The 23,254-nt window shown below is 33.2% G+C and overlaps 1 protein-coding gene across 1 annotated transcript; it reads right to left on the minus strand.

Moving 5' to 3' along the window:
- Window positions 1-384: 384 nt before the first annotated feature.
- Window positions 385-20,442, minus strand: LOC123664248. Its single transcript, XM_045598842.1, has 12 exons — window positions 20,344-20,442; window positions 12,053-12,370; window positions 11,553-11,921; window positions 11,123-11,389; window positions 10,274-10,531; window positions 9,997-10,177; window positions 9,284-9,462; window positions 8,552-8,689; window positions 3,407-3,574; window positions 2,666-2,779; window positions 2,168-2,377; window positions 385-931 (listed from the first exon to the last, which is right to left on the minus strand). Exons 1-12 carry the CDS (start codon window positions 20,390-20,392, stop codon window positions 735-737), a joined length of 2,448 nt encoding a protein of 815 aa, XP_045454798.1. The 5' UTR covers window positions 20,393-20,442; the 3' UTR covers window positions 385-734.
- Window positions 20,443-23,254: the final 2,812 nt, after the last annotated feature.

The following is a 23,254-nucleotide window of genomic DNA, read 5'->3' on the forward strand; positions in this document are numbered from 1 at the left end:
TCCAGTTATTTTCCTATTAGTTCATCAACCAATCAAACAATCTTTAAAGTGAGGTTTTGCCTTTTGGCTAGTTCTGTGGTTTGTTCTTATGACATAAAAATCTGGACCTTATGAAGGGTATCTGAATCTAAAATATTAGAATTAAGAATTTAGATAAACTGTAATAGTGCAAACGTTTTTAGTCCTTTAAATCATCAATATAATTATAGTGTTTATGTGTATTCGTGCTCCAGATTTGACAGATGGCTCCTGTTGACTTTCAGTTTTTGCTGTTAGCTTGTATGTATTTAATTTTAGCTTATTTTATGAAAAAAGTCAAAATTAAAACTTTTTCACATTTTTATTATGAATAGACTATAAATTTAAAATGATTAACAATTGTCATAGCCAATAAATATAAAACTATATTCTATAAAATAGACTTAAATTAACTCGAATCTATCGAAAAATATAAAAATTCTATATTTAATTTTATACATAAATATACAATAACAATAAATTAAGTATACGTTCTCAAGTAAAATATTTATTATATTTAGTAACGTGATAAACTTATAAAAACTTTAAACAAATATTGTTAAATATACCCCATTTATGAATAATCTAGTACCTAATTATTATACAAAACTCAATTCGTTTGGATTCAATGCGATTTACGGCAGAAAAAAAAATATAATATTAGTGTTATTATTAATATGACTAAAATACATAATAATTATATTTTTTCTTTGATATCAAGCAGCGACTGCTGTATTATTATCATTGTTATTAGGCTGAACATGCTGTTCAACCTTTTTTTTGATAAAACTATTTCTGATAGCGCTGGCTCGGTCGTAGGTCCAATGTCTGTTCCTCTTCGGTCCGATCGCCAGCAGCACCATAGACAAACCGACTGCCATTATTACGATCCATGCGACTGGAAGACGATAGTCTGAAAGACATAGAATAATTTTTTAATAATAATTTTGAGTTTACTCCTTAAAAAACGTTGTTTTAATCTATACTAATAATATAAAGAGGTAAAGTTACACTATTCAGGAAGCTACACTATTCAGGAGTGACATAGGCTGTATTTTATTGTGATTGAACAAAAAATCAGTGAAAATTTTTATATATAAAAATTTCGTGTCATAATGTTAGTTACAATACGCCTCCGAAACGGCTGGACTGTTTTTATAAAATTTTGTATGCATATCGGGTAGGTCTGAAATTCGGCCAACATCTATTTTTCATACCACTAAGTTGTAGAGGGGAGGGGGGATTAAGGGGGGCTAAAATATGACCACGTGGTTAATGGACGCTCCCTAGGTATATGTGAAATCTAGGGTCAGGATTTACCTACGAACGAATTTTAATAGACTTATATTTGGGATATTCATATTAGGGAAATATTTAATACAGAAAAGGAATAAAAGAAGAGAATAAAAATAATTGTGTTTGCAGGCAAACAAAAAAAAACCGACTTCAATTATATCGACAAGTAATACAACGTAGGTAGACGAAAAAATAGTCAAGTAAATACGCATTATCAAAGATTATCCAAAGTTGTAATCAGATCTCGATGAAATTTAAATGTAAACACTTCGATTAAATTAAAAATCATTAAAATCGTTACACCCAGTAAAAAGTTATGCAGATTTTCGAGGTTTCCCTCGATTTCTCTAGGATCCCATCATCAGATTCTGGTTTCCTTATCACGGTACCATACCTGGGATATCTCCTTTCAAACAAAAAAAGAATTATCAAAATCCGTTCATAAACGACGAAGTTATCCCCGAACATACATAAAAATTAAAAAATGTATATACGGTCGAATTGAGTAACCTCCCCCTTTTTTGAAGTCGGTTAAAAAAGCGATTGACAACGGCATTTAGTTTAGGAGGCCATCTTGCGTTGAGTAGCTGAATCACAAATGACTGACAAAAAGCGAAAACATATTCAAATTTTAGGGCTTAAACGCAGGTCCTTATTTCTAAAGATATTTAACACTAGTTACACCATTATGGAATGGATATTCTGATATTATCAAGCACTTAATTATCTTAATTATCTGTTAGACTCACCCATCATTTTTTCAAATATTTAGAATAATTTAATACAAACGATTAAATGCAAAATCACGAAAGGTCAAATTCTACTGACGGTTGCGGTAAAAAAAAATACTTACATTTTACTGAGCCTCCAGGCGGTGGACGGGGATTTTCTAAGGTACTCGAGGTCACTCTTGATAATTCAACTTCCTGTCCATGAACCTTGGCTACTACAGTCCAGGGATGCTTTTCAAGTACAGATGGGTAGTCAATCCTGAATGCACATCTTCCTTGTTGTAGATTTGATAAATCGATGTAGCCGGGAGGAGTATTCTCAGACGTAAAACCTTAAAATATATATATTATAGTAGGTCATCGTGAAATCTCTTTTATATTTGTCAGCGTATATAAAAGTGTTAAAGATATTTAGAGTTACTAAAAATGTTGTAAACAAAAACTTAAAAACTTAATCAAAGGTCTTTAGCAATATTGTATTATTCTGCCCCGTTTTGGAAATTGCGGTCTAGATAATAAAAACGAAGAAAAAATATTATCTGAAGATGAAATAAGGTCTTTGATATAAAAGTTTTTAAAATTGCACGATAAAAAATGAAAACATTACGATAATTTGTTACCTAAGCCGTCAATGCGCACAAATCGGCAGTAGTCGAGTACACTGTAGCTGTAGTGGACTTGGGCTTCCACAATCAGTTGATCGAATACTACACGTTGATCAGCCACCATCGGATCTGAAAGTTTTGGCAAGCAAAACTTTTATTTTGACTTGAAATTGCATAGAGAACATTACAAGTTATAAAATGAACCACTTTTTGCCTTTTGCACTAAAAACAATATTTATGGTAACAATTAAAAGGTAACTAACTGAAAGTGATAAACTGAGTCTTTACTTAGATTCATTTCAGAAGAAAATATTCTTGTGTTGTGTCAGTAAAAATGCATAACGACATACATGCATATTTACCTGTAAGATTGTTGTTACGCTAAAGTATTGTTAAAATAAACGTTATTAGCTAAAAACACTATGTAGCGATGGAAGTAATTGGTAATTTGACGATTTATAATGGTTCATAAGTAAATACTATAAATCTTTATCTGATTCTAATCATTAAAAAGTTCATTCATTGTCGATATGTGTATTTTCTTAATTTGTGAAGTGAGTTTAACATAATTCGGAAGCTTAAAACCAGGACTTTTGCAGTCGGTTGAAAGTACTTTATCACTACTTCCATATAATTAATATCAGATTACGTTATCATAAATACCCGATAGCAACCATTACTCGTAGACGGGAATATATTTGCCAAACCGCTGTGAAGCAGCGTGGTGGATTAATATATTTTAATAATATTACTTACCATGCACCGCAACATTGATTTGTACTCGCTTCTCTCCTTGGTCGTTTATAGTTCCGATATGGCAGCTCCAGAGGCCTGAGTCAGATACAGCCAGGCTTGGGAACTTAATGCCACACTCCCCAGCATCGAAACCAGCTCCAACGTATGTAGCTTGGTCGTGCTGTTGGGCTGGAATTATAAACAAAATAATATAAGATATTTTATCTCAAATGTGGAAATATACCTATTTTCAGTGCTCCGTTATAATGTGAAACAATGGCAAAAATAAATAAATTATAAACATATCAATAATTAGTAAATGCAATTTTTTAATGGTTAGATTACATGATAAAAGGAAAATTTTCTAAAAATTCTAATTAAAATTGTCTGTAGTCAATTTCAATGATGACAATATATACCTATATTTCTTGTAACATATTTTTCGGTTATATTCTACTATACATTTTTATGCCATAAGTTAATAATTTTATATTGGGGGGTGATGTTGCTCGCGTCCGTAGGATTTACCATCTTTTCGTAGCCGTGCTTACCCTACACGTGCCCCCTGGGTGGTGCCAAACGAGTGACAACGCCGAGCAACAGGCGGCGGTAAATAACCTGTAAATACTGGCCACTGCTGACCATGAGGTATTAAATCCCCTCAAAACTGCAGCACTAATACCTTGGGAAAGTATTAGGTGAATCGTCCCAACCCATCGTTTATGAAATCAACCAATCGTTTATGAAAATGAACGATAAGGAATGCGATTTGTCATGCGACCCGGCTAACCCCCGGCGCTCTCTGGTATCCGGGCCAGAGAGTGTGAAATTGGCTACCGAAGACTCCGTAGGTGTAGGTGACCAGGCTCCTACGGTTGTGGATGCTACTGGAAAATGAAATAAACTCTTGCAGCAATTACTTCGCCCAGATCTATCCCTGCACAGACAGAGGAGCGCATCAATCGGGAGTGCCCCACTTACTGATACGCCGCCTTTGTGGAAAGATGTCCCAATCAATAGAAACATCAAACGGAAAAAAATGTCAACCACACCTTCTCCAGACAAAATTGAAACCTCGAACAGGTTTGACAACCTCCCAATAGACCCCACCGAAGAAGTACACAAGAATGCTGAGGAAAAGAAAACTAGCAAACCACCACCTGTCATTCTGTATGGATTAGAAAACATCAAGGAATTAAAGGAACTCTTTCAAGGCATACCAGGTTCGGATGGTATCACTTACAAAAATGTTAATAGAAATCAACTCATAATAAGTAGCTCAACAGTTGATATATATAAAGAAGTCATAAACCTAGTTCGGGAGAAAGGCCTAATAGGGCATACCTTTAAAAGAAAAGACCAGAGACCTTCCAGAATTGTTATCAAAAACTTGCACCACTCAACACCCCATGAAGAGATCAAGGCTGAAATAGCGAAGACAGGCAACACGGTGCTTGGCGAGATCATTAATGCTCGATACGGCCCAGACAAAAAACCAACTACAACTTTCTTTGTCAACCTAGTACCTAGCGACAATAACAAACATGCAAAGGACATTAAATATATTTACCATCAGTCGGTTACTGTGGAAGACCCGAAAAGGAGAAATACTGTAATACAATGTCAAAGATGCCAGCAATACGGCCACTCAAAAAACTATTGTATGAAACCATACCGGTGCGTGAAGTGTGCTCAATCACACAAAACTTCTGATTGCCCTAAACGTGACCGCAGTACACCAGCCGAATGTGCCCTATGCCACGGTGCGCATCCAGCTAATTACAAGGGCTGTAATGTTTACAGAGAGATCCTCGCCCGTAAAAAGAACAAAAATAGAGCTCCCACATCAATTGGAAAATCTACAAGCCATCCACCAGAAAAAATAGTCCCTGTCCAAACACATGACAATACAAGACACAACAGCCAGCATGGCACATACGCCCAAGTCTTGAAACACACAAATGTTGAGACAAAATCTACGCAGCAAGATGATTCAATGTGCAACATACTTATCAAACAAGCAGAAAAGCTAGAACTACTCTTACAACAAATGAGTACTCTGATGGGACTCTTAACAACGCTCTTGTCGAAACTCACAACATAGGCTTGCGGATTGCAACCTGGAACATAAATGGGCTTGCACCCAATAAACAAGACCTTGAAGTACTAATATCGGAACACAAACTGGATCTTGTACTAATATCGGAGGCTCACTGTACGCAAAAGAGCAAGATACGTGGATTCCTTACTTACCTTACCAACCATCCAGATGGTACAGCTCATGCAGCTACCGCAATAGTGGTTAAGGAAAATATAAAGCACCATCTTCTAGCTGAGTACAAGACGGATTATATTCAGGCTACTACAATAGCTCTAGCGGACAACAATGGACACCTTACCATGTCAGCGGTTTATTGCCCCCCAAAACATAGCATAGACACTACCATGTTCTCAGCTTATTTCGCTACGTTGGGTACTAGATTTGTCGCTGGAGGTGATTGGAACGCGAAGCATACTCACTGGGGCTCAAGACTAATTACTACGAGGGGTAGACAACTCAAACAGTGCATCGATACAATGGGCCTGCGCATCGCTTCCACTCCTCAACCGACATACTGGCCAACGGATAACAACAAACTGCCAGACTTGCTGGACTTTTTCATTACCGGTGGCATTTCCGGGGGCTACCTTAAAGTCGATCCATGTTTTGACAGTTCGTCTGATCACACTCCTGTAATACTTACATTCAGTACTACTATAATCGAGTTTGAAAGACCCATGCGCCTTAGTAACTCGCATACGGACTGGAGTGGCTTCCGGGAATTTGTTGAGGACTCTGTGCAACTAAACATTAAACTAAAAACTACAATGGAGATCGATGCAGCGCTGGAGAGATTTACCAAAGTTGTCCAGGAAGCATGCTGGCGGAACACCCCAGAGTTGAAAAAGAAACGTTTGCACACAAATTACCCCCTTGAAATAAGAAATAAAATCGCAGAGAAACGCAGGCTTCGCCGCAGATGGCATCTGAGTCGCCATCGTGAGGACAAGAGGGATTTAAATAGAGCTATCGTCGAATTGAGGCAAATGATCAAAGAGGCTGACGACGACACACTTCAAAGCAAACTAGAAACTATGACAGCAACTAGCTCTACCAACTACTCGCTGTGGCGATCCGCGAAAGCAGGTGATAGACCTCAGGAACTCAAGCCCCCTATCAGATCTGGTGATGGCGGGTGGGCCAGAACAAATAAACAAAAAGCAGACTTGTTTGCAGAACACTTGTCAATGGTCTTCTCGCCTAATGAGGCTGCGGGTCAAAACCTGGACATTGATGTGAACTCGATACTAGCCCAAGACCTACAACTAGATCTACCCATTAAACCTGCATCTCCACAGGAAGTTCAGAGGATCATCAGAAACCTTGATAACAGGAAGGCCCCGGGATTCGACCTGATCACCAAAGAAATACTCGTGCAATTGCCAAGAAAGGCCATCGTCCTCATCACAGCGCTTTATAACGCTATGCTTAGACTCCAGTACATCCCTAGCTTATGGAAGGTTTCACAAATCATAATGATCCACAAAGTAGGCAAAACACCATATGATAAAACTTCATATCGACCAATTAGCTTGCTACCGGTACTGTCAAAAGTCTTTGAAAAGCTCTTACTCAGGAGATTAGCTCCAATTCTCATGGAGCGAGATATTATACCGAATCACCAGTTTGGCTTTAGACCTCAACATGGAACCGTGGAACAGGCCCACAGAGTCTGTGCATCGATACGAAGGAGCCTAGAAAACAAGGAATATTGCTCGTCGGCTTTCCTGGACATACAACAGGCTTTTGATAAGGTGTGGCACAGAGGTCTACTCTGCAAAATAAAACAGACTCTACCCCATAGCTATTTCCTTATACTGGAATCATATCTGTCTGGGAGAATTTTTTACGTTAAAGAGGCTGAGGAAACTTCAGATTTCTATGCAATAAATGCTGGAGTACCGCAAGGGTCAGTCCTTGGACCTGTGCTCTACACGCTCTATACGGCTGATCTGCCCTTAACACCCGGCATTGTAACTGCCACCTACGCAGACGATACCGCAATTCTTGCTTCTAGTGCCGACCCTAGACAAGCATCGGATACGCTACAAGTTGGCCTAGATAAAGTGAACAAATGGATGCAGACGTGGCGGATAAAAGCAAGCGCTACTAAATCGGTGCAGGTAACTTTTGCCCTCCGACACGGAAATTGCCCTCCGGTAAAACTTGGCGACAACATACTACCCACCAGCGATTGCGTAAAATATTTGGGTCTACACCTCGATCGTCGTCTAACATGGAAAAACCACATTAAGGCCAAGAGAGACGAAATATCCATACAACACCGGAATCTGTACTGGATGCTAGGTAGAAACGCAAAACTATCGCTAGATAACAAGCTCTTGCTTTACAAAGCGATAATTAAACCAATATGGATGTACGGGATACAGCTATGGGGAAGCGCAAGCGACTCTAATGTAAATGTAATCCAGAGGCAACAGAACAAGATACTCAGATCTATAGCCAATGTACCCTGGTATGTCACCAACAATGAGATCATGCAACACCTATCGATGAATTCTGTGAGGCACGAGATCCGGTCCAATACCTCAAGATATAAAGAAAGGCTATTAAACCACCCGAATGAGCTAGCCCGTCAATTAACTATCGACGACTGTATCAAAAGGCTAAGAAGGCATAACATACTGGAACTACAAAACAGACAGTGAACTAGAGAAAAACTGAGAGTAGATGTCTCATTGGAGGCACACTCAGCCACAGACGAATATCACAACCAATTTGCTTATAGTTGGGACAGACTGATTGCAAATACTACTTTAAAAAAAAATATATATATATATATATATATATATATATATAATAATAATAAGTTAATAATTAACTCTAAAATACATTTCATTTATTAAATCTTTAATTAATCACAACACGTATTTAAACTTACAATTAACGTAAGCTTAAACTCATAAAAGTTTGCTAACAAATATCCTGTAGTCCCATATGCAGTTGTTCTTTTTTAGAAGGAACTACTCTACTACTACTATTTATAAAATTTAAGATTGAAAGCTAGTAACTAATAATTATAATAGTAGAGTACAATATATTACCGGGTCCAACGTTGAATGTAGTGCCATTCCTTGCTCGGAAGTAGCAGTAGCGAATGGGGGATTGGATTGAGCATGACATAGTGACGCTTTCATCAACAAAAGTGCTGACCTCAACCCTTTCTGCTGTCAGTGTTGGATCTAAAAATTTTAAAAATAATAAATAACGTTTCTATATTATTAGATTGGCAAATATTTTGGGCGTTCCTCAAAAAACAACATTCTTACACAAAAAAAAAAACATTTTTCTCAACTGGTTAGTAAAAATAGATTGATATAATATGTTAAACTGGGATAGTACCTCGACTTTACAGAAGCTAACAGCTAAGTAATGCTGCTTTCGAGCATTGCTGTGTTCCTGTTGGTGAGTAAGGTGACCATATGGAAATTAGGGATAGGTTCGGCAACGCGTTTGCGATCCTACGATAATAGCTTACTATCAGGTAAGCTATTATCGCTATACGCTTGTTTGTTGAGCTAGTTATACATATATTTAAAATATATACACGTTAAAAAATTAAAAAAAAAATACACGAGGAGGCAAATCATTCTAACGTGTATAAAAGTATAGCCATGATGTTAATACTGACGTGCTAGCTGTTTTAATAATAAAAAACATAAGTAATGATAATCGCATACAAAGCAAAATACAAAGCAATGATTTCGTATTGGTAGTAGACAAAATTATTAAGATATGTAAATCTTTAAGATAAAACATGACAAAATAAGACGTACGCATTACAATAGTAGCTGCTACTTCAGGATCTCTCATAACCCAAGGGCATAAGACACGTAAAAATCCATAATAGGTTTCCTCTTCGGTTTCTACAGCACAGCGCCAAAGACCTAAATCTTGGACGACGGGATCTTTGATTTGTAAGCCGCAATCATGTGTATGAACATCAGACTCGTAGCTAAAATAAATAAACATAATTGTTTGCTGGTAAATGAAAAAAAACACATAGTCAAGTAAATACGCATTATCAAATGAATATCAATGAAATTTAAATGTGACCACATGATAAACATCGGCTATCGATTAAACTAAAAATCATCAAAATCGGTACACCAAGTAAAAAGTTGTGCGGATTTTCAAGGGTTTTCCTCGACCCTGGTTTCCTTATCATGGTACTACACCTGGGATATCTCCTTTCCAACAAAAAAAGAATTATCAAAATCGGTTCATAAACTACGAAGTTATCCCCGAACATAATTAAAAAAAAAACTAATATATATATATGTGTATATATATATATATATATATATATATATATATATATATATATATATATATATATATATATATACCGTATATATACATATATATATGTATGTATATATACGGTCAAATTGAGTAACAAAGGTAATAAATAATGTAATTACATACCTTTTTAAAGTAATAATTATTTAATAGGCACTAAAGATACGTTAAGTACAAAAGTACTTACATAACGCCAGCCCCGTGGAAGCTGTACCTGCTTTCTCCGATACCTTCGTTAGCTAACAGTATACGACCAGATGGATCACGGAATTTACAAGATCGAATTGGATGTGGACTCCAGACTTTACATTTTAGAGAGACGAAAGGTTTGTTTACCCTCACTTTCGACTCTACTAACGGCTTTGAATCTAAAAATGGTTTTAAAAGCACAATTATTTATTTTACAAATGTAATATTTAATTTATTTATAATTTTCCGTCTCTATGATGAACTCATACACTAACCAGCCTCAACGACTGTAACAGTAATCTCAGAATTTTCAGTGAGGACTCGACCGGGCAAGCCTACGCTCATTTTCCAAATACCATCATGGTCATACGTAACTCTGTCAATAACAACTCTACAACTACCAAATCCATCATAAGCTATTGAGCCTTCTGGATTCCTTAGTCTGCAGTAAATTGCATTTCCAGCTCCAAGAGTAACATTAACTGGTTTATCTCTAGTCCATATAAGATTTGACGATCCTTCAGACGTAGCAACTGAAATATTTTAAGATTTTTTATTTATTTATAATAAATTTATAATACTTAAAATCACACAACAAAATCATATGTGTAAAAAGGCAAAGCGTTGCATAACAAAACGCGAATTGATTTATGAATTAATACAACATACCAAACAGTAAGAACAGAAATAAATAATAGAAAATTTGTCGTAAAATAAAATTTAATCATCATCATCATCATTTCAACCTATCGCACTCCACTGCTGGAGATAAGCCTCCACAAGTTCGCGCCAAAATTGGCGTGAACTCATGTGTGTTGCCCATAGTCACCACGCTGGGCAGGCGCGTTGGTGACTGCAGAGCTGGCTTTTTCGCACCGAAGACGCTTGTGTCCGTCTTCGGCCTGATGTAGCCAGCAGTTGGATGGTTATCCCGCCATCTGTCGGCTTTATATGTTCCAAGGTGGTAGTGGAATTGTGTTATCCCTTAGTCACCTCTTACGACACCCACGGGAAGAGAGAGGGTGCCTATATTCTTTATTGCCGTAGCCATACAGCTTAAAATTTAATTAAATTAATGAAATTTTGTAATTTAATTTGTATTTTTACTTAAAAAAAAAGATTACCATTGACTGTTACATTTATTGGTGCCCTATAAATTATGTTATCTCCGTAAATGATTTCCCAATTTCCACTATCAGTTTTATTTACATTTCTAACAACATAACCACAGTTTTCAATATATCGTTCATCAATTTCATATGTATCACATTCTTTTCCATCAGGTCTTAAAAGTCTGCAAGTATCATGATTATGTATTGGATTCCTCAATCGTACGTAGAAATCATTTCCTTCAACTACAATAACGTCTCGTATAGACGCATCAACAGTTTCTGTAATATCAAAAATATTTTAATGATATGCACATCGGTCATGTAAATTACTTAATACGTTTTATCGAACTTATCGACTTTTATAGATCTTATCTTTTGGACGTGACTAGATACGCGTACGTTTTCAATTATTAAGGATTAACAAGTTAATGACCAATAATACCTTCAACCCGAATTGTAAATGGTTGTCTCCTTATAATATCATCAGAGTACCTGGAGCCCTCATCGATCAATGTCCAATTTCCAACAAAGTCTTCAGAATTTACAGTAATCTTTATAGCACAGGTAGCATCTCTATGATTAATAACTTCAACATTAGGTAAATTTAATCCTTGTAAGTTATACTTTGTTCCGGAAGGCGTTATTACAAAACATTTTTCACTGGTCACGAAGTCGTAGTCTCTAATGAAAACAGTGTGACTTGTGCCCAAATTACTATCAAAGTACTTATGTGGCAAATTTTCTATTACGGGAGTACTGGGTGCAAGAGTATCCACTGCTGTTGTTGTTGTTGTGCTTTCACCAGAATCGTCTAGAATATTAACGTTTTTTAGTATGTTATATCAGTTCCATGATTTCTAAAAATTCGGACAGCTATTTATTTTTAATTATTTATCTATAAAATATTAGGAGATATAATTGTTTTAAATTTAAAATCTATACCTGGATGAGGAATAACACTGAGATTGTAAGACTGTGATTGTTTTGATCCAGTTGTTAAAACTGCAACAATCGTCCAGATTCCGTTATCATTTATGTCAATATCGTTCAAATTAACACGGCAATTGGATATATCGTCTCCTTGTGATTTTTCATATTTATCGTTTGATTCATCTTTTGGTGTGAATTCAACCACCATGCCTTGTGGGGTTTCCAAGTAACATTTTTCTACCTCATCACTAAACGTCAAAACAGCCATTCTCAAAGTTGTTCCTTCATTTTGAGTCACACGTGTAGGTAAACTTTGACCATATGAGTAGCCTGAAATTACGAGTACTTTATAATTTATGTAATTGTACAAAAATGTGGTTTAATTCGTATTAACATTTTTGTAATGTATTAAATAAGTTTTTTAATATTTTTGGGTTCCTGATAAATATGCCAAGCGACGACGCAATTAAGTGATTTTAAGTCTTACTTGAATTTACTATTAAAACAATAAATAATACGAGTAAATATACTAATGATATAGAGCGAGATATCATTATGATATATATATCTTATATATATATATAAATCACAATTCTCGATAGAACCTAACCTAGAAGCAAACTAAAAATTCTTACTAATATTATAAATAACTCACTACTAATATACTTATAAGTAACTCTGTCTGTCTCTCGCGCTTTCACGCCAAAACTACTTAACTGATTTATATGAAATTTGGTACACAGATAGTCTAGAGCCTGAAAAAGGACATAGACTACTCTTTTTAATGCGAAAAAATGGGTGTAAGGCGGTTGAAAGATGGGGATGAAAAGTTGTATGGAAGTCTCGTCATTCTTAGAGCTAGAAACCTAATACTTATTTGTAGGCTCTTGATTCGATATAAATAAATATGACATTAAAAGTTTGTACAAGTTTTACCCTTAAAATTACAATAGAGGATGAAAGTTTGTATGGAAATATATAAGGTTTATGTTAATGTTTTATAAGTTTGCGACAAGAGACAAAATATTACAACTATTCTGTTGTCCAAAATAAACAAAAATATATATCCAAAAAATGCTGTTTAAAATCACTATACCACGCGGAGGAAGTCGCGGGCACAATAGTTTAAAAATTAATACTTTTAAATATTACCATTGTTAGTTTTAACGCTTTAAGGTAAGAATTTTAGCACGAAATTTCTTCTAAGTCGGTGACATTTTAGGCATATTATCGTCAAAGCCTTTTGATGTTTAAGTTAAACGTATATCGTAACATGAACGTAAAGTAAACATGTTACATTTACAAATTTAACGCTGTTGGCTCAAATTTGAAACCGTGGCTATTCGATTAGAATATACTAAAATTTTGCCAAAGTTTTGTGCCGAATACTCAAATATAATAATATCACATCATAATATACATCTTTCTTCGTATGTATCCCTTTTTTTGTAACATTTCTTTGTAGTGTACAATAAAGAGTATTTATTATTATTATTATTATTATCTATTTTTTATATCAAAAATAAGACTTCCAATTTCATTTCATTTTTCTCTCCTTAAGAATCTCCCACAAACACACATCCACAAACTTTTAGCGATTCACTTTTATATTTATACTAGCGGATCTGGCAGACGTTGTTTTCCCGGAAACAGCTGCCAAATTTGATTGCTTATATACCGATAGCAGCGCCACCTACCGGGTCCAATTGAGATAAAAACTACCCTATCTCCCAAGTTGAACCAAATTACAGGTGCTTACAAAATTTTTAGAAATTGATTCTGTAGTTTCGGAGTTTATCGCCCACATACATCGTGAAATGAAATTTATATATATAGATTTAGACATTGCCCACAAGATTATCGACAGGTAGAGTGTTGATTAAACTTAATTTTTTTTCTTATTATATTTAACGCTTTTTGGCTTTCGAAGGGAAGAATTTCCACAAAAGCCTTAAAAAACTCTCACATACCTACTGGACAAAAGATTAATTATCTACAAAGGCAGTGTTGCTTGAAACAACGTGTATTATGGGTAAGTTTCTCAGGCTTGCAGTTCGAACTACTGGCGGCTTGGGATAGAACTTGTCTTGAACTTGGAGGACAAATATTATATTATATTTTTAACACCTTATATTTAAAAGTGTATAAGATAGTATACATACGGTATATAATAAAAGAAAAATAGATAATAATAAAAATTTTGCTGGTTAACAAAGTGGCATGGCATCAATATTTTACAACATTTATATACACATTACATTTATATGTACCTATTTTTAATAATGCAAGAAACTAATGTGTTTTATATCGGAATTAATAGTCACATAATCTAAAAATTCATTTAATCACCATCACGAGTTTTATTTAATGATTGTATTTTAAAACTGTATATTGTGTTTACCTCCGTCACCATTACAGTTCATTACGCAATTAATAATACAAAATACCACATTGCAATTAAATTTATAATAAATCTAATAGACGTTATTATTGTGAGAATGCAGTCAACAGTAATGTCGATCGCAAATGTTTAATATTGTTAGTATGACACCTTCTTCGATTTCACAATAATTTTGAATATTATTTTACTTCTATGCGTTGTAGCATACCTTATAGCCTTCTTTACTACTTGGTAACTTAGTAATCTTATGATATGTCTTGCCGCTAAACGCTATTTAAAAATAGGGGTTGGTGATAGAAGGGTGAAAATTTAGGGTTGTATCTATTTTTCAACGCCAAATCATAATAAAATAAAAAATAAATAATTTATCTAAAAATTAAAAAGTATGTATTTAGGAGTGGACTTAACATTTAGGGGGATGAAAAATACATGTTGTTCAATTCTCAGACCTAGTCAATATGCACACAAAATTTCAAGAGAATCGGTCAAGCCGTTTCGGAGGAATTTAACTACAAACACCGCGCCACGAGAATCTTATATATTAAATAAGCACTGGTGGCAGAGTTAATCGCTTGAAATCGAACAAGGAACAATTTTTTCGTCTTTATAATAGTACACAATACATTTTTATTAATATAGTTTTTGCTATTTAGTAATTAAAAATTCATATTTTTATTTTTATTTTTTTGAACCTTGTTTTTTTGAGTTTATTTTATACTAGCGACCCGCCCCGGCTTCACACGGGTGCAATGCTGATACTAAATATACTACAGAATCTTTATTTCTAGTGTGAAGCTAGCTTATAGCATGGTTATTAACATAATAACAACAACATTCAAATATGCGTCGTTAGATTATATTATGTATTAGTATTATGAATCTTAAGATTATTTAATTTGTTCTCATTTTTTTTCTAAAAAATAAAACTAGTAGTAGTAGCTACTAGATTTATTTATATTCAATGGTTCCGACTAACTAATTTGAAGCATTGAATATAAATCCGCTAAAGGTTACGCAGATGACGGAAAGATAAGCGGTCTGTTATAATTTTAACTAAAAATACTTTATCAATAGATATATAAGATAATCATTTATTTATTCACTCCTTTTAACATAACACGTTACAACACTTCAAGTGTTCATACTTCGAACAAAAGACAAATACAGATTAACATCGGCAGCCATAATAGTATAAACAGTAAGCTCCCTGCGTCTTCCACTCTAAGATCCTAGAAATATTGTTAAAAAAATTGGTCTTTTAGGCATAGTAAGCATTAATATACATTCGGAAACAAATATAATTGAGAAACATTATAAAATAGGACTTAGACGATTAGACAAAAATGTCTTTCTTTTTAATGTGGAAGTAAATAGAATAAAAATATAAAGGAATTTGAAGGTTCTGGAAATCTATATGCAGGAATATATAGGTGATTTTGTTGTCAATAATAATGTTATCGTTCGTATTGTATCTCTGAAAATAAGTGCATGATACTCTTAAATATCTTGTTTCGATAATAGCTTTTTGTCAGCTATGGATACACTATCATGTGATATATCACGATAAAAGTTTTCATCAGAACATGAACATTTTGTTTCAAAAGAGATGTATCCTATCAAAAGCGTCAGTTTTTCAAAAATTTAAAGTAATTGATATCACATATACCAAAATTATAAAAACAAAGTTTTTTTTTGTAATTGATAAGCTCAAAAATAATGGCCTCATTTTAAAAATTCTTTCACAGGCTGCTACGTTATCACTAAGTGATACAGGTCGGGGAAAAAGCCTTTGTGTATTTTCTAGTAAAAACTTGCAATAAAATCTTTTTAGTTGTATTGTTTGTAACTAGCTGGTTTTGATACCATGAAAAGGTGTCATTTTTAAAATGAAATTAAGACGTAAACAACATTTTCCGGCCACTTTCTATTCGCCAACTGTCTGGATGAATCCAACGAAGAAATTCGGTACATTTTAAAGCTTTACTTTAAAAAAATTAAAAAATGCGCCTTAAGCCGCGAAGAAAAATTGTTACGTTTATGATCTAATGCAGTGTCAGTAAGAGTAGCAAAAAATTGGTTTAAGTTTTTTCAGTAAGGAAATTTTGACGTCAAAGATGCATTGCACTCTGGTCGCCCAGTTATAGGTAAACGTGACGACATTTTGGAAAAGTGGGGCTAGATCGACACTGGAGTAGTTACGATATACCTATGAGATGGCAGCAAGCTATCGAACAAAATGATACATATAATATATAATAATTAGTGTAAATAAATTTTGTAAAACTTTGAAATTCTATATAAAATACGAAGAAAATATTTTCCCGACCGAAAATAGAATAGCTAAAATCATGTATCCCACGAGGGTGAAACCGCGGGCAGAGAGCTAGTATATCTTATTTTTAGTTTTTACTAACATACCTTATGTTTTTGAAATGAATTAGTATCAGATTTACAATGATTTCTATTCTGTGGTACGACGAATAGAAGGCTAAGAAATTAAGAATTTTCATGTTTCTAATAATAAAAAAATATAGTCTATACAAATAAGTCATTTATTATACTAAAACTTTTTAATTATTTTGTCTTAAAATAACACTGGAAAATTTTATATATTTGGCAAAATTCGTCATTCGATATTCTTTTTTATCTGTATTTATCTGTATGTAATTATTTTGAATACACGCTGATTTTTTTATTGAACTCCTGAATAATTAATGATTGGTCTTGGTAGGTCGGCAACAGCTGCAATCGTTTTTCTAGAAAAAAATATAGGTAGAATATTGTTTGTTTCTTTTGCTAGAACTCGTATACTTATGAGATTACCACTTGAAAACAAATTTATCAATTTGGCAAAATTTTTTCTTTTATTAAAAACAGGGGTAATTTGCGAGACAGGCTATTATTAAATTAAAGTCTTTTTTTAAAATATGGTACCAAAAAGGCGGAATACTAGATACTGTTGATGATGATTTTTTACGTCGTGAAGCGAATTTTTCTCACTTATTAAAAAATTTGCCTGAGTCACTAATTAATATTAAAAATTGGTTGTCTGTAAAGTTGGTTTAGTTAAGTTTGACGCGATCTTGGAGAGGCCTATGTCCAGCAGTGGACTGCAATAGCCTGAGCTGACTGACTGACTGACTGAAAGTTGGTTTACGGACGATAGTTTAACGTGACAACGTCAAAACAAAACATCTCCTCAGACGTATAGGCCAATCGAAATAACAAGTTGATATTTCATATAATTATGGAAAAATATAAAAGATAAAAGTTCTGAGTCAGAACTTCTGACTGATAAGAGTTTATTAACGAATAAAGCACTAAGAAATATTACGTTTATAGCACCTAGTAGCAAATGAAATGGAATTTATTACCACTAATATCTGAGGAACTATCAAACTTACCGTTCCTTACAAAATGGAATTCATACAAAAATCAAATTTAACTATATACCTGTATTACATATTTATAAAAAATATATTCTATGACTAATATTATAACATATTACATACAACTTTGAAGCCTTATATTTAAAAAACAGGGGTTAAATATGAAAAGTGGTTAAAGAAGCCTTTATTGAAATTCTTAATGATATCTACATGACGAAATACGTAAACCCTTTTTTCTTTCCGTTCCGTTATTCGTTAGGTTTATGGACGTTTACTGTTTCACTTCTATGAGTCATAGCGTGGTATATTATAGCCTATGTTTTTCTGGACTATGTAACCTAAGTTCGTGTTTATCCATTAAAAATAAGCCAAAAGCCTTTTTTTATTTTAGAATTTTAACATTTTGAACAAACACAAAAGCAAAGTACCTACTTGACGATATAATTAATTTGGAATTGTCTTATGATGTTAGAACTCAAGAAAAATTAAAATTAACTTATTTGATATTAGCACCTCCTTTCAATGGAAGATTACTAAGTAGAGTGAAATAAAAAACATAAGTTAATATGAATCACGTTATAGCAAAGCAGGGACTTTAAGTAAATATTTATCAACTTACGCAAAGAACTCCTAAGTACCTTTATCTTCTACTTTATGGATTCTAACAACTTAGTCCTCTTTCACCGTTAGCTGATAATGCTATCTACCGAATAATGGTATCTAATAGAGCAAAATTTGTGTACTTTTTTATACTACAATGGTTGCAAACAGCAGTTGTACTTGTTGCGTCAGAAGCATCAGAACCATCACTAACGCGTTGCTAACTCTACTCCCGATCTTCTTCACGAGCTCTGACCGCATTACTCGTCACAGGAACACAATAGTATTTCTGAGCAGTTTATAATAATATATTTTTATTTTTCACTGCTTAATTCAATATTTCTTTTGCTACCTATCCCAAAATTTGAAATTTATTTACTACGTGGTGTAAGAGAGTCTCAGTGCTATTTTAGATCCTCCCGATAAAGGCTATCAGTAACTTCTATCTGAGATTAATTTATCAAAAACTAGTGAAACTAGCACTAAGTTTCTTTATCTTCTATTTTAAAAGTAGGTACTATCAAATTAACCTAATTGTTACGTTTTATTACTTTATAATCTTCGATAACAAACAGCGTATCCTTTGGTTATTTACTATTTAATTTTACTATGATTGTTTTATGACGTCATTGTGTTGGCAAAATAGTTAAATTAAGGATAATCGTAGTTTTTATTTACATTTTAAATTATCAATTTAATTTAATTCTATTGAGGCATTTTACGGTAATAGCCGACGATTCATCGTGTGTGAATAGTGTGTCATAAAAAAATCTACTTTATTTAGTTCCGCGGATGTGACAATTAGCTATCCTTTTTTTTATTGATCTTTATACGTCTTAGCTTCCACGGAGAGTTTTATATATATTCGCCACTTTGTTTCTTTAATACCTGCTTAAAATATATATTTAGTGTCTACTTCATTAAAAAGTTATCTGATCTAGGAATCTAACTAATGATTTTATTTTTATTTACTTTAATTAAAATATACAACTTAATGTTACAATTAAAAATAATTTATACATTAAAAAATCGGATTTAATTATTTTCGTTTTGTTAGGTATAGGTACTTTTCTTTTTTATTTAGGTACTATCAAACTCAACTAAAATTAAGATATTGGGTACCTTCTATTCGAAAATGGTAAATCCAAAATTTGTCTTTTATTACTAAACGAAAAAGGCGATAAATTCCTATTTTAAATCCTCCGTATAAAGCTTACAAACTTATCTGTGTGATAAATGTTATCAGGAATTTATCAAACAGGTCCTTACTGTAGTTATAGCCGTCCTTAATAAACTTTATCAGTGCTTTTTCTTAAGATAAAATGTACGTTTTACCGATATACTGTATACACTGCTCTTAAGATTAGTTCTATTGTTTATTGGTTATATAATAAAGTCACGTATGGAAAAATAACAGGTAGGTTCAGACGGCTTTAAACGTGACTTAACAATATACAAAATACTATAAATATAGGTAATTAAAAGTATAGTTCTATAGTTGTATACTGAGAATAACACAAAGTCTTTTACTCCTATAAAAAGAATTCAATTCTATTATTTTATATATAAATATATTTTTCGATCATATATCCAGAAATGTATGATAGGTTAAACGTTACCTCACGATTGGTTGTAAAAAATTTGATAACAGATGATACTACTTATAACGTTAAGGCTACGTTTATGAAACGTTTGTTCAAGTTTTCAAGGGCAACAAAATACACAGATAATTACTAACACTCGACTGGTTTTCAACGTGCAAAAAGTGCGAAAGCATTTCCGTGACATAAAGCAAAATACACATCAGAAATAATCGTTCAGTAATCACTCAGTATAGAAGAGTATATAAAACAGAAATTAATGATATTGAAGATACATATCATACTTATAAAATCACAAAACATAGAACACACCTGCGAGAAATATGGCGCAGGCCGCGATCTTCAACGCATGCGACCGCATGTTGTCACTTCAGTCACAGAACTGCGCACGCGCACTATTGACGAAGAAATGACCTCGCGTTCTAGCGCTATGAACCCTTATACTTTGTAATTAATCAATAAATATCTGATCCCAATTTTTTTTATCTAATCTTAACAATAATGTATAGCAACGTTGACTGCCCTTCAAAATGTTGTTATCTATGTTCGGATAGGCTAAAAGCCCAGGCTATATTAAGGACTGCGTTACGTATCAACTCTGAAATTTATTAATTTTTAAGCCACTTTGTATATATAACGCCACAACACTTTTTTCACGTACACAATTCTAAAAGAATATCTAGTAGGTAAATGTCGATAGAGATGTGTTAATTCGTATAAATATGTGTATTTATCTAAATGTTGTGCATCTCAGAGATAGTGATTACTTATCACGGCTATCTCACCAGCTTTACGCTTGCTTACATCGAGGTAAATAACGAAGATTAAAATATTTACTAAGTCACATTTTATTATATTACATTTTCTATAAACAAAAACGAATTTCCAAAATGTATCTAATAATTTCTAAGGACTGCACCCAATACAACATTTTTTTTTCATCCTCAAGTCAAGCTTTGTATAAAAGAAAAATTAAAAAATCAATTCGACAGGTTAGCTAGTTTCCTGTATATTGGAGATGAATATTATATGATACTAGCTGACCCCGCAAACGTTGTTCTTCCATATATTAACCCCCTTAATCCCCTCCCTTATAACTTAGGGGTATGGAAAAATAGACGTTGGCCGATTCTCAGACCTACCCTATATGCACACAAAATTTCATAAAAATCGGTCCAATCGTTTCGGAGGAGTATTGTAACTGACATTGTGACACGAGAATTTTATATATGTATAAAAAGATAATGATGAGTATTAGTAAGAGGTAGAGTCATACACTCGTATGTACAATAATTTAACTAAATGCCAAATTGTATTATCTTTTTCCTTGTTTGAGTTATACGTACATAGTTTTTGTTACTAAGTATTACCTAATATTAAATTTAAGTAAATACTCGTATTATATTGTAATAAAATTACGTTAACCTATTGTAAGTACTTTATGTAGGACTAGCTGTGCCTGTGACTTCGTCCGCGTTAATTATATGTTCAACTTTATTCTTTAAATTGACAAACTTTTTTTATTTATGAACCGATTGACATGAAACAAATACTTAAGGTTAAGCTAAGTTTGCCACAATATATCAGTAAAAACCACATCTAATCAGATAAGCCGTTTTTTAGAATAGCGTGCACAAACGCATAGATAAACAGACAAAAATTCTAACAATCATTTGCGTTAATAAAGCTCCCAATAATATTTTTTCTTATATATCTTCCATGTACAGACAGCGATCTGTTACATTTTCATTATATGTATTGATAAAAGAATAATACAGATGATATTAACACAAAAAGTCTTATAAACGTAAAATAATTTAATAATTTAGTACAATATTAGCAAGAACGAGAAACAAAAAAAAACTAATTTATTTTTATTAATTGATTTTTTTACCACAGTATAAGTACACTTAGGTATTTTTTATGTCAGGTAGTCTAGGTATTTATTGCGTTTTCTCTATCATTACATTAATACACAATTGGTTAAAATTAAGAATTATTTAATGGAAAATATCAAACACATAAGCATAATAATAAAATTAGGCATATCAACACGTGTTGTTATTTTGTATACCTTTGAAACATATATATTACAAATTTTAAAATAAATTTTTTTTACGTAATAATTAATGATTGAATATATCACGTTTGGTTGCCAACATTTCACATCGAAACAAACCTACCAACCTAATGTTGGCATAAAAATTTCAGATCACGTTCCAATCTGGGGGCACGGTAGTGCCCCCGCCAAGACGAGCCAAAAAAAAAACGAAAAGCACTATCTATCTTTTCTCGAAGTGCTTCGTCGTTTTTTTGAACCATCATAACTTGGGTTTGGATTACACCAGATAAACAAAATTCTCAGGATATGATGTCAATAGTAGACTTATTAAACATATAAAGTTTCAATTGCATAGCTCATAGATTAGCATAGATTTTATTGGTATCTAAAAAACCCCGATTTCGTCACTCACTGATGATCATCAAAATTCTTAGAGTACTTCCTGAAGTCCCAGAAAGCTGAATTTAGTATGTAAGCTAGTATTAGTACACAAACAACAAAAAAATTATAAAACTTGGAACTTTTACCCCCCAACCCCTTAAACTAAGGGGTGGAAGTTTGTATGAGACTTCCGCAAATTTTGATGCTAGAGGTCTGAAAATTGATATAGAAACTCCTTGTTACTGCTTGTTATAAATAATAATAAAAAAATACATTTAAAAAATCGGTTATTAGTTTATGTCGAAAATTTTGACAGTGCGAGCCATATGATCTCGTCTTGGCAACATTTTACATGAAAATGTTTTTGGTGGGATATAAATTTAAAAGACAAAATATTTCAATATAAAAAACAGAGAACAATTCTACAACTGACATACAATCAGATCCATTAGGTAATGTTTATCAAACTGCGCACAATATTATTCATACCTTACTTAAAATTAATATGTATGAACTTGAAAAATCTTTGCAAAAATATGTTTTGCTAACACAGTCGGTTTTACGAATATGTCAAAAATAGCAAGTAACAAAACACCAAAGGACAACAAAAAAAAAAAACAGTGAAAACTATGACGATAAATATAGTCCAGCAGCCTCCAAATGTTTCAGGTGATTGATAGTAGCGTGAATCTTTGTTAGTAGGTTCGATTCGACGATATGCCCAACTTTTACCTTAGTGAAAATTCTCGATTCATGTGCTATAAAACGTGCCGAATCGAT

Source organism: Melitaea cinxia, chromosome 21 (assembly GCF_905220565.1).
Source record: "Melitaea cinxia chromosome 21, ilMelCinx1.1, whole genome shotgun sequence".
NCBI classification, from domain to species: Eukaryota; Metazoa; Arthropoda; class Insecta; order Lepidoptera; family Nymphalidae; genus Melitaea; species Melitaea cinxia.

Bases quoted from the DNA above. Each gene is read 5' to 3' on its own strand.
- LOC123664248 (XM_045598842.1), bottom strand. From the start codon at position 20,392: ATGCGGTCGCATGCGTTGAAGATCGCGGCCTGCGCCATATTTCTCGCA. The intron at 11,922-12,052 runs GTATAGATTTTA...TTAATATTCTAG, and splicing joins CAGTGTTATTCCTCATCCAG to ACGATTCTGGTGAAAGCACA. The intron at 2,378-2,665 runs GTAACAAATTAT...ATATATTTTAAG, and splicing joins TGTGCGCATTGACGGCTTAG to GTTTTACGTCTGAGAATACT.